Raw genomic sequence first — 13,117 nt, 5'->3', positions numbered from 1 at the left:
TGTTTTCACATCTAATACAAATAAACATTTACTAGCACTCAAGTACAAAATAGATCTTGATAAGGCTTACAGCATCTTAAAAATTAAGCAGAGGGCTGTCATACAAAGACAAAGGTTCTGTGGAGACCTAATAACGACCTTCCACTACCTGATGGGGGCCTACAAGAAAGCTGAGGAGTGATTGTTCACAAAGACCTATAGGATGAGGGACAATTGTTTTAAACTAGGGAAGAGTAGATTTAGACTGGACATCAGGAGGAAATCCTTTACTGTGAGAGTGGTGGAACACTAGAAGAAGGTTGCTCAGGGAGGTGGTGGAGGTCCCATCCCTAGAGACACTCAAGATCAGGCTTTGTGGGTCTCTGAGCAACCTAATCTAGCTGGGTATATCTATACTACTGTAGGGGGGTTTGAATAGATAACCTTTAAAGGTCCTGTCCAATCCAACACCTTCTATGATCATCTTTCTATGAGAAAAACCACACAAAATATTTACCGTTCTAGACTTGCTTGCATTTTTGTTATGTGCTGCAAGGTTAACTGTTGGGGGATCAATGACTGAACCAGGAAAAAGCTGAGCAAGCTCTGCATTAATAACAGCAGAAACTGCCTCATTAGGTGGAGTCAAAGGTGGAGTCATGAAAAGAGGAGTTGTTTTTGGTGTGGGTGGGATGACATCTGAAGGATGGATGAAGAACCCTGGAGCTGCTACGGGATTAGAAGGCACAGAGTTGTGGACAGGACCAACTGCTGATGCTGCTGCCGCCGCTGCTGCTGTTGTCTGATGCAGTTTTGCTTCCAGCTTAGCTTTCTGTGGGGAAAATGAAAGCAGTGTATGCAACAGGTAATACTGCTTGTGAACACAGCAGAACTACAGCTTTCATTTAGAACTAGATTTAATTACTCTAAGCTTCCTTCAACATAAGCATTTAGGTGTTCAACAATAAGCTAAAAAACCAAACTGTTCAATCTGACTTCAACTGCTGACAAACATGTGGAATGAAAGAACTGGAATAATAAAAATACTGAACAGCAAAGTAGAGTCAACACAGCCAAGCTTCACACTGACAATGGGACAACTGTGCTTTTCATCTTGTGGGCTCTTTTCAGTTCCAGACTGATAAGCTTCACATACTAAGACTTGATTTTGATTAACAAAATCCCAACTCACCCTTGAAATACACAAAAAAAATGTCTAAAAGACCAAAGAAGCATGGAAGACACTCTCAGCATTTTGCTTAGAAAGAGTGATCCACAGTGCAGTGCTTTTCCTTCCTCAATTATGCTATGGAGGGAAAAAAAAACCACAAACAAGAAACCATGGACAAACAACAAACAAAACAAAAAAGGCAACTAGCTCTACAACTACTTTCTTGGCTTTTGAAGTTTAGAGACAGCATTAAAAAATAGCTAAATAGCCTCCAACCTGTTGCTGAAGCTTCAAAAGCTGCTGCTGTTTCTCTTGCAGCACCTGGAGCTGTTGCTCGGCTGAGGCCATTGCATGAGAGAGAGACTGCAAAGCTACCTGGGCTGCTGAACTCAGTGCTGTCGAGGCTTCCCCAACCGTTCCAGAAGAGAGGCCACCAACTGCTGGGGTAACCCCAAAGGTACTCACTGGCATGAAACAAACAAACAAAAAAACCAAACCAAACAAACATGTATGTAGATTATAAAATACACTTTAATTAAGTTTGTTACTAATTGTTAAGAGCAAGGTATAAACAAGAGAAATATCTGCTTTTATCCAGCTCTTGCTACAAAGTAATACTACCTTGAATTACAAAGTATATGGTTTACAGACTGTGCATATTCATTACACATGCAACACTTTCATTAGAGAAGAGCCACCTCATATCCTGGAATCCTTTTGCCATGTAAGGCTGAAAGGTAAAGATGCCAGCTTGTATGTTACACAATCCAACAGAAACAAAATCCATTCAAATTAATAAATCTGGAATCCAGTTTGCTAAGCTCTAAGAAGTTTAACTTCATAGATAGTAACTACTTAAAAACATAACTCGAGCAACCCTCACACTCACATTTAAACACTTTAAACAACAGGCAATCTGGTTTTCAAGCAGAACTATGTGGAACTATGTTAAGTAGAAAAGAATGAAAAATTGTATATACCAGTAAACGTACTTGCATCGTCCCTTTCTATTCTAGTCCCATCACTTGTTGAAACACAGCTGAAGTGCAGAGGTTCAACTTCCAGAAGTCCAGTAAGTGAAGTAAAACTTCCCTCAGCAGCTGCACAGCTACTGATTTTCCCATTTCCTGAAAGAATAATAAATATCTGCACAATCAGCTAATGTTTTCTTGACAGCTGCCTTTCAAGTGATGTAGACTTGAAAGGAACAGATAAATATAACACATGTATTTTATTCCTTCATGTTAAGGAACAACCACTCAAATGACATCACATCCACAATATAAAGGAAAGTATATTTTTTAAATGGATAATGCTGCTATGTCTGTTATTAACTGGGTATCCTAATAAGTGAAACTATCAAATGTGACTGCAGAAGCCTAGTGTAACCTTCTTAAGTTTACACTCCACACTGTGAGAAAATTAGCTTGCAAAAATATATTGATACTGCTGCACAGGAAGAGAAGGAAAATGACACAACTAAGATCATACACCAAGTCAGCATAAAATCTAGACTATTATTCAACATATAACAAATCCACAGTGCTGGAGGGAGGGAGGGATGGGAAGAATATCCAAGAGAAGGAAAGGAGTCACTATGACTGATGAATATGCTTGCTGCAAAAAGAATTTCCTGACAGGTAACAGCAGTCTCGTTCTCAGGGTATTCCATGGTCTAAAGATTTACTTATGAACTAATCTGAGCGACAGATACAAATATGCTTTTAAAGCATTTTAATGTGCATGAAACAGGAAAAAAATCACATTAAATTTGTGACATTTAAGTAGAAGACTGTGATAGAAGTACTTCAGAAAAATCCATTTAGGTTTCTTTGCCTATGAGATGGTTGGTAGTCTAAACGAATAACTTATCTCAAGGAAGCTATCTCAAAAGAAGTGACAGATGCATCCTAGAAGGCTGTGACCCAGGGAATGACAGAAGCCTCTCTATTTAATCTCTAGCCTTTTCTTAAATCTACAGGATAAGAAGAGCACAGATTCCACAAAGCAGCGATGCTTTCTTGCCCTAAGGGTTCAAGGAAATGCAAGATATCTCACAAAGCAAAGAAACATCTTGGACACCACTGTGCACAGCTATAAAACAGATGGAAAGGATAAAAACATATCATCAGTAAACAGTATAGAAAAAGAGAATTACCCATTCATCCACAATAAATTAAACATATGTACCTGATAGAACATCAGACAAATCAATTTCATCTGACTGTACTCCTATGCTGCTGTTGTATATATTTTTACAAGAAGAGCCACTTATTTCCAAATCAAACAGAACTGGATCAAAAGGTGAACTATATAATCCATATCTGCAAATGGAGTAAGACAAAAAACTCTAATCAAACAGTAAGATTTCATATAAAATTAAAGGGCACATATTTAGTCACCAGGACTTAGGACATTCCACACCACTATTTTCAATTGACATATAGCAAACAACACAAAAAACCCCACACACACCCTGACAACTCTCCTCATGCAAACTTGGCTTACTAAATTTTCAATTTCACCTTAAGATTCTGAACTGACATCTATCAGAATTCCACTACCTTGATCTTGCTTAACATGGAAGAAAACTCTTATCCACAAATGATAACTGGAAGAGCTGTCTAATGGCAACATGTTACCACCATCATAACACAGATTTGGAAATGGCTACAAAAACTGATCCACCATAGATTTCTTCTAAGTATCACAGAAATCCAAAGTTAAATGGCCAACCAGTTCACAATGTAAGAGATGCTACAGAAGTTCAAATGATACTGACATACAATTCACAGTAAGAACCTGCATTCCCAGTAAATGACTCCAGGTCTCTAGACTGAGAATTTGGCGTTCAGTAGCAGTATACTAAATGTGTGTATGTCTCTGTAAGATGACCAATTTTGTTCAGGATGTCCAATTCCCTCCCACACTCAAAATCCTCACACCCAAAATTTGAGACATCAACTTTAGGATTACACAGACAGGATGTACACATTTGCTGATTTAAAGTGCATTGCAAATTACAAGATAACACTTGCTCAAATCCAACTACTTTCCATTGTTAAAATCAAATTAATTGTTGCCCAAACAGATATTGTAAAACACTCTCTTTTTTTTGCCTTTTAATAGCCAACATTTTTCAGGACACCAGAGGATAGCATTAGACAGTTTGTGCATTTGCTTAAGTTCCCAAGCACATTTCTTAGTACCTTGTTTGAAGCAATGCTTCCATAGGTGTTAGGCGATCCTGCAATTGTCGGGACACAGCGGTTAGCAGCGATGCACAAGTTGTACTACACCCTGCCAAATCTTCATCTTTCACATAATTCAGCAATACAAAATACCAATACACAGATCCTGTGTTTAAAGAACAAACAAGATGATGTGAATTTTCCAATCTGACACTCAGAAAGCATATTCTGAATCATAATTAATGGAAGCGATAAATTAAGTATTTATTTACTGAATACAGACTAGGAAGTATTCTCCACTTTCCCATTTTCTGAGAGGCTTCAATTTATAATCATTCTGTAATTAGTAGTTTTTTATCAGCTAATTTGGAATTGAAGCACCTACTTCTCTCATTGTTGTACAAGCAATTGGCAGAAGCAGTCAAAATGCTTGAGACACCTAGGTGCTAGGCTAGGGGTTCCAATTCCTGCAGAGCCAAGGCTTACTCTAGATTCTACTCTTATCTGATTTTGGCTGCTGTCTCTATATTCTGTATTTGCTGGAGGCTGTTTCCTTAACACATCAGTCTGGGAGCATGGACCTGTGGTTCTGTATAAAATACATACCTCAGCTCCCTCTCCCTACACTCCTTGTGCGTTCCATACCCTCAACAGCAGCATGTTGAATGTTTCTAACCTGGGTTGTAGCACAATAAGTATTTCGCACTGCAAACTAATATTCCTACAAGGCTCTTGGTGATGCCAAGCTAGACACAATTCAAGAAATTTCTATTATGAAAAAGACAAACAGGTATTGCCACCCCAAACATGAGCAATACAAGTAATTTTCCCTTTCTATCTGAAATTTCAAAGGCTTCAGCAGGGTGCTAAGGTAACATTACTTTGCAGTGTAGATGACAAGGAACTTAATTTAAAATCTCCTTTTGATGCAGAACTAACAGAAGTGGATTGCTAGATTGACAATATTCTGATAGCTACACTCCCTGGAATAAAGCTCTTAATCAGAAATAACAGACAATCCTGAATCTCACTTATTTCAACAGAATCTGTGGTTACTTAACATGGAAAATTATTTCAGAACTTACTTCAGTGCTCCAAAAAAAATTCAGTGCTTTAGCACTGGTTTAAGTCAGCTAATTTGCTTAAGAGTCCATCATCTATAAAGCCATACTTCATACTTGGACACAACCTGACCAGATCAGCCCAAGCAGCAGTCTGTACTAACTGAACAAATACCTAGTTCTTGTTTCCCAAGAAAGTCATGCCAAACAAGAGATGTACTGTGTATTTTTATGACACAAACGTTGTATACATACCACCTGTTGCAGCAGCAGGCAAAAGAGGCATATTGTCAAGCAAAGCTTTTAGAAGAACTGATCCGAACCCCTGCTGACTGGGGTCACACCTGCCATTGCTACAAAGAAACACATTTAACATTTTAAAAGCGTGGAACATGAAATCTTCTCCAGAAGATGGTTGAAAAGATTCATGTTCTTCGTAACCATACCCCTAACACATTTTTCCTCCACAGATATTCCAGATCTTGTTGCTTTATACATTTAATGTTCAACAACAATAAACAGAAATACAAAATTCAGATTGCATGCAAATCTCCCCCTCAAATATGTTAAAAAACAAGACATAATTAGCACTGACCTGATGCAGAGTGCAAGAAACCGTGCACATTTATGAGCTATGCTCCGGCCAGCTTCAAAGAAGCAAACGCGTATTATATCAGAGACGCATTTACGTGTTTTAGAAAGCAAGCTGTCGTTTCCTTCTTTTGAGCTGTCAAAAAGGAGTTGCATATTTCAGAGAAACACATAAAATAAAACAAATCTCACTTGACACTGAGAAATAGCCGTGTTGATTTAAATACAATTTCTCTCTTACCTGCCAGGTCCATTTGAATACACTCCAGCCAGCCAACAAAGCGTGTCCAGTACAAGACTCTGAGCATGTTCTGTAGTCAGACCATCATCTGTCTTCTTGCAAAGAGTGGTGAGCAGCTTCTCATGGAACTCTGAAAACTGTAGCATGGCACACCGTTGGACTCTAGGAGAAAGGAAAAAAGCAACACAGAATTATCCATTCTGGTCACTCTCCCATTAAAGTATCCCTCTAGCTTTGTATACTGCCCTAGGAGCAGGAAAAAAAAGATGCCTAGATGAGAGTAAAACTAGCACACGAGAACATAACATATATTCCATGCATGCATTCCCAATCTCCCTCTTTTCTGCTCACAGAACTTCTTAGGTTACTGTATATTTAGTAACCTTCAGGGATTTTATTTTTTCCCTATCAACTTGCCCAGTAGCTTCTAATCCTACACTAACTTTCATCATCTGTGACACTTTTTTGGCAATGATTTGCCCATTGGAATGGGCTGCCCAGGGAGATGGTGGAGTCACAGTCCCTGGAGGTGTTCAAGAAAGGACTGGATGAGGCACTTAGTGCCATGGCCTAGTTGATTGGATAGGGCTGGGGGATGGATTGGACTGGCTGATCTTGGAGGTCTCTTCCAATCTGGTTGATTCTATGATGCTAAGCGTAAGTACAGCTAATATTCAGAATTAAAAGATGTCCACTGACCTTTCCTTGGAAATTGAAGTTTTTTTAAATCTTCGAATTGTCACAGAGACTTCTTGAAGTAAATCACAGCCTCTCAGATTATCTGACTTTCTTGAAGAGTTAGTGGTTTCAATTTTGCTCGATGGCTTTTCCTGATTTTTTGTTTTTGGAGAAGGAGGAAAAATAATTCACAAATCACATTGGTTTTGACTGCTTCATCTGCATAACTTGGTCACTGAAATGCATACAGTTCAGAAAACTCTCTTGCTCAGTTTGAGCACTGTACTAAAACACACTGCTTTTACTAATTCCTTTAATACAAAACTTCAGATTTAGAATACTCTGCAATTTATTATGTTCTAACTATTCTAGCAACGTCCACAAGATACGCATCATATCATCCAATCTTACAACTACAACAATCAAGAGTAAAACATACCCCCACACAGAGAAAAAATCTTAAGAGGATGAGGTTATCAGCTAATGAAAACACTCAGGAAATTGCAAGTTTAAAACCCAAGTGCTCAGAATGGAAAAATGACAGAACAGACCTTGCAACTAAATCTGCACAAAAGAAACGACTTCAGAAATGCTGATCTTTGATAATTAATGTGTTAACACAGTGTCAACTCTTGAAAAAAAATCACTTCTAAAGGATATTAATTCTCCTAACAGCTGTTTTATTTTCCTATTACATAATTCATAGCAATTCTACAATTTTAATACAGATGTTCTTAGCTATTCCTCACCTTGCCAGCTGCAACTTTTGCCAACAAAGAAGCAAGGGAATGGCCCTTGTTAGCCTGAGGTTTTAGAGATGGTATTCTAACAACTGGTCTAATGCCACCATTGCAGATTTCTTCTGTTCCTCTGTCATTCACTGCTTTAACATGAATTAAAAATGAGCGGTACTTGCCACCAGCCATGCCTGGAAGCAGAAGGCAAAAAGGAAGGGTGTGAGGAGGAATAACATGCATAGTTTACTAGGGCAAGTTATGAACAGATTTTGGCTTCATGAATAACAACATACAAACAGAGCTTAACTGTATTAATCACAGTTCTTTAACAGCATGATGCTGCAAAATTTGTCAACACAGAAATAAACACAAATACAAGTCTGACTACAGCTGTACGAGATGTGCTTCTGTCACATCGTTTCATGTAAATACCATAACAGATTGGTTTACCTTTAACAAGCTTTGGACTTGTTAGTGTCAACATTCCAGCGTGTCCTGATAGATCAAGCCCAGTAGCCAGCCATACTGGACCACAAAGTATATCTTCCTTGTGTTCCTCCAGAAAAGGGCACAGTCTAAGACCTTAAAAACCATGAACATCATGGATGTGAAGTGCTCATCATTAAGCCACAAAATCATTTGCATGGGTTAAACATACACCACATCAAATTCTGATCACTATATGCATACAAGCTACATCAGAAAGTTAACAATTATCTGAGGTTCAGTTTTAGTCATTTTCCAGTGAAATCAATAGAGGTAAATGACAGTTTTCAAAGCATTTTCAGTTATATGGATAGTATGTACACTGATTGGCTCATCAGAGGAGCAAAACACAGCACAGATGAAATGATAAACCACATCTCTCACTGAGTCTTTTCTAAAGCATGACAACAGACACAAAGAAAACAACTAAAACCCTCACGACCCTCACCAAGAACAAAACCAAATCAGACCAAACCCAAACAAAACCCCTAAGCATTCAAACAAAAATCACCCCAAAACAAAAGAACAAAACACAAATGAAACCAACAAAACACCCAACAACAAAAAAAACTCCCACAACACCCAAACCCCATGACACAAAAATATCCCTGTTTCTCCTGTGGTATACCAAAATTACCATACATGCATCTGCTGCTTCCTTCTCAACACAAAACACCTCCTCACAGCACTTTTATCACCCCTTCAATCCCTCCCCCTTTGCCCCATATTTCTTGGGGTTGAAGAAACAGAAATTGATTGGGTTGGAAAGGACCTTTGAAGTCATGCTCTGGGTAAGCCTGATCACATGAAAGGAAGGAAGATGTGAGGTAAGACTATTGGAAGGTGCAAGAATCATAGATCTGGAGTTGATTCATGCCAACTATCAATTTTTACTCTATACTTTTTACTCTGTAGTTTTTCTCCCTCTGATCCAACCTGACTGCCTGTTTCAGAGTCTCTCAATGTATTTTGCAAAATAATACTGGGTAAGAGAAAAGGTTACAGGAAAAGGAAAGCCAGCATGACTAGCCAGGAATTCTTTACTCCCTGCTCATTGTTGCCTTAGTTCACAGCAGCAGTCTCTGCAAAAGCTAGGCATGCAAAGAAAAAATCCACTAAAACTGAGGAAGTAAAATACTGCTGGAACAGGGCAAGAGTTTATGTTAGAAAGATGCCATGACAATCTATTTAATTTCTTCATTTTTTTGGGGGGGTTGGTGTGTTTCTGTTAAATTTACAAATCACACAATAAACAGACTATTGGGAGAGGTAACATTGAAGAGGGTTGAGGAATTAGTCTGTTTTAAATGCCTGAGAAATTCCAGTGTATTACAGAAAGTCAGAAAAAAGAGCAAGCTTGTACTTTAAACAAGGTATAACAAAACAAATAGAGCTTACATTGTGGCTCCTCTACATCCATATACTGCATTTCTTCACTGAATTCAACCAGTCCTGGTTTTCCATTCCTCTCCACATCAATATTATGAGCTGGAGATAACGGAAATGTTATCTGTCTGTCTACTGCTGCTTCTGGAAGTAAAAACATTGCCAGGCTTTCATAAGCTTAAGGACCACAGAAAACAGAAGCAGCAGTTTTCATATGAAATGTATCCACTTCCTGCCTAGTATGAGAGCTACCAATACACAAAGGCATGTTTTTCATATTAGAATTGCATCTGAAATTGCATCAGATAGACCTTGCCAATATTGCCTTGCAGGCATTCTCATCATCCCTCAGCCCTTTCCCAGCTGTATGTGTATACCCCAGCCCTCCATTTCATTCTTTATCCACCAGATCCATAACAGAAAAAAATCCAAAAATTCCACTACACTGCACGTAAGGAAGTGAAATGTGACTTTCTGGAAGCACTCTGTCATGTCTTAGGATCAGCATGCTGTAAAGAACCTACAAAAAGCTCTAGCAATCTATTTCATATCCAAATAGAATGTCTTCAAAGAGTTACCAACTCATGGAACTATCTGGTCAGAAATATTTAAAACTGAAACATGAAGGAAAATTTATCTTTTCTTTTGCTATTTTGTTTCACTTGTGAAGATCTTTAGATTAATCCTGACATTCAGACCTGAAGAGGGACTAATTCCAGAACTCGCACCGAAAACAAAACAGAGCAGCATGAACTATATCTGTCCTATCTTCTGCTTTGATAGAAAAACAATTAGTTACATGTTAAAATTAAGGTTTTACTTCAAACATTAAACAAAGGAAAACTCTGCAAGGACACCTGTGGACTGATGTCCTGCAGTCACAGCTAACACTTCTGTTAAAACTCTTAAACTATCCAGTATCCCAAACGAAGCTGAAATATGCTTTTGTCTAAGATGAAGAAATATCTCAGGTAACTACCAGTTTCTAGGATTTCTTTACAGAGCATCTCCAGCACCTTTTTTTCTTGTAAAGCATTGGGGATGCTACAGATGGAGAAGTTATATGAAAGCCTGTACTGTTTTTTACAAATTAGGGCACCATTTGTCTCAGCAGTTGACCTCTAGGAAGATTTCAAATTGATGATATGTTTTGGTTAATGACTGCTGCATTCAAACTATTTCCCCAGCTCATTTTCCCCAGTTTACACTGAAACAGTAAGTGAGAAGAGACCATGAAACCAGAATAAAATGGAAAACAAGAATATTTACACAGTTTCAAGAAAGTCTTCTAATATACATCACAGAGCATAATGTGTTTGAGAAAATAAATATCCTAAAAGACACTTTAAGTTCTTTCTTACCATTGACTTTCCCTAAGCCTGGAGCTTTATTTTTCAGTAAAGTCACTTGAATCTGGGGAATGTTTGTGATGTTTGAATTTAAAACAAATTTGAAGTCCACATGTCCAACCATACAGGCTTTTGGTAGAACCAGTTCAAAGACATGCTCATCCCAGCTGTTGCTGTGAGGGAAAAAGATAACAATGCTTCAGTGTTAAAAGAAAATGTAGATAAAGCAGCGCCTTCACCACCTATGCATGCCTTCTTTAGCAAGAAGAAGAACTCATTTTGCTGAAGTTGACATCTACATGGATTTCTGAAGTAGAAGTCTTTCGAGCTGCAGTCAGCCACACTCATTTTGTCAACAACACATTAAAACCCAATTGATAAGAGAGGGCGATTCCATGTTCAGCTAAAAATAGCAGCGAAAACATTCCCTGTTCATTACAGTGCATTTTCCATACTACTATGAATTGGTTGCTCATTTCTAGACAAAAAGTGATGGCATGTGTATGTGGCAGGGCAATGACTACAGAAGGATCTGCCAGCTAATGAAGTGTACAAAAAGCATGACAGTAATCACTCTGCAATCCCTTAAACTGGCCTTCTCCGCTGATGTTAAACTCTGCAAAGCACCATTGATACAACGGCCACATCCAGGAGAATTAAATCACTGCTTCCAAAATATTAAATACAGTTGATAATTTATGAGAAGTGCTTCACAAAAGGTGAACAAGCAGAAGGCTGCACTGTGTAAAATGGATGCAGTGGTCTTTGAGTCACGTTTTCCTTTAGAGGCTACCTTTGGTTGGCACTGATGGTATCCCTTAATGATTGGTTCCACAGTTTGATAAACACAGGTTGGCAAAAAATACTTCAAATAAAAGAGAAACTCAAAACTAGAAGTGTGAGAAGTGACACAGTTGTATAGATTTTTAAAAGAATTGCACTTTGAGATAATTCTCAATTTATCAGTCAATATTTTCCTAAGTTGTAGTAAAGAAGTAATAACCACAGCTATCAATGAAACATTACAACAACTGTCTACTCCAGGAATGTACTTTTGACAGAATTCAGCAGCACATGCCCCAAAGGAAATGTTAAAGTATTTTTCAATAGGCATGCAAGAAATAATGATCCTCTATGCAGGTCTCACATTAATTCCAAAGTGAAGAGACCTTCTTATTCTGTGGCAATGAACATTACAATCTAATTCTGCAATGAGCAAAAAACTCCCCATAGGCCTTTTTTTTCTCCTGTTTAAATGCATCCTCTTTATTCATGTGTAAAGTTTCAAAAGAAGCAAAAAATGTCCTTATGTTCTCAGCATTTTAGCTTATTAATCCCAAATATCACTTTTCTCTAATTACCTAATGCAACTTCTTTTGCCAAGATTTGCTACAACACTTCACCTAAAACTTTCAACCCTTCACATAAAGGGCTTCATCTTTGGAACTTCTGAAAATCTATAGCATCATTTTCAAGAATACAGAACCAAGACTCTGTTCTGCCACCATTCTCACAAATATAAATCAGGATTTTTTCATTCCTTTTCTAGAACATCTCATTGATATCTGTCTTCCACTACAACTGAACTCTGAGCTGCAGGCCCACTTCCAGAGTTTAACATCAGAAAGCACATCAGCTCCTCCTTTTGATTATTTTCAAATACATCTGTACAAGAGAAAAAGCCAGAAAAGGTAAATGGCACTGCTTAAAGAATACTGGGAACTCATGGATGTTTAAACAAAGGATTAATGCCATTTAAACATTTCAGTTACCTTACCACTGAAGAGGAAACACTAATATTTAGATAATTTGTAAGGCAAACTAGACTGCTTTTCCTGCTTTCTTTATTATGCAGACTTTTACAAACAGAGTATAATATAATGCTGTTCTCTACAACACATTTACAGGATTATCCCTTTCTGTTTGAGAGCAAAAGAATTACCATACCAAATTGCATGACTCATCCATCTAACCTTGTGATTCCCGTATTAAGGACTAACAAAATAGTCCAAAACCATAACGTTTTTTTCCCATATAACTTTTAATTAACAGCTAGCACTGATCTAAATCTTAAAATTGTGTATTCTATCTTATGAACGGAAGGACTGTAATTTAATCATTTTTCATCACTGGCCATTTAGCAACTGTCAAAGGCATAATTTTTTCCTGTAATGAAATAGTATTCATAAACTAATGCTCCACCTATCACTTTCCAATGAACAGCTACGACCTTCAGTGTTTATTTCC

At 37.8% G+C, this 13,117-nt stretch overlaps 1 protein-coding gene across 4 annotated transcripts in view; it reads right to left on the bottom strand.

The window, feature by feature from the left end:
• BIRC6 (baculoviral IAP repeat containing 6) overlaps positions 1–13,117 on the bottom strand; it is a 158,438-nt gene that overhangs the window by 103,668 nt on the left and 41,653 nt on the right. For 3 of the 4 annotated variants that reach the window (XM_064158738.1, XM_064158740.1, XM_064158741.1), the window contains exons 13-25: positions 10,883–11,043; positions 9,534–9,665; positions 8,100–8,231; positions 7,662–7,840; positions 6,934–7,064; positions 6,235–6,396; positions 5,998–6,129; positions 5,658–5,755; positions 4,360–4,507; positions 3,341–3,474; positions 2,131–2,277; positions 1,427–1,614; positions 497–811 (exon numbers count right to left, since the gene is read on the bottom strand). In XM_064158738.1, the coding sequence (XP_064014808.1) occupies positions 497–811; positions 1,427–1,614; positions 2,131–2,277; positions 3,341–3,474; positions 4,360–4,507; positions 5,658–5,755; positions 5,998–6,129; positions 6,235–6,396; positions 6,934–7,064; positions 7,662–7,840; positions 8,100–8,231; positions 9,534–9,665; positions 10,883–11,043 (2,059 nt within the window). The remainder of the gene's footprint in view (positions 1–496; positions 812–1,426; positions 1,615–2,130; positions 2,278–3,340; positions 3,475–4,359; positions 4,508–5,657; positions 5,756–5,997; positions 6,130–6,234; positions 6,397–6,933; positions 7,065–7,661; positions 7,841–8,099; positions 8,232–9,533; positions 9,666–10,882; positions 11,044–13,117) is intronic. The other variant, XM_064158739.1, reaches the window with a different exon arrangement.

The sequence above is a fragment of the Pogoniulus pusillus genome, chromosome 18, assembly GCF_015220805.1.
Source record: "Pogoniulus pusillus isolate bPogPus1 chromosome 18, bPogPus1.pri, whole genome shotgun sequence".
Taxonomy (NCBI): domain Eukaryota; kingdom Metazoa; phylum Chordata; class Aves; order Piciformes; family Lybiidae; genus Pogoniulus; species Pogoniulus pusillus.
Note: the sequence above shows the minus strand (reverse complement) of the source record. Positions and strands in the feature narration are given on the sequence as shown.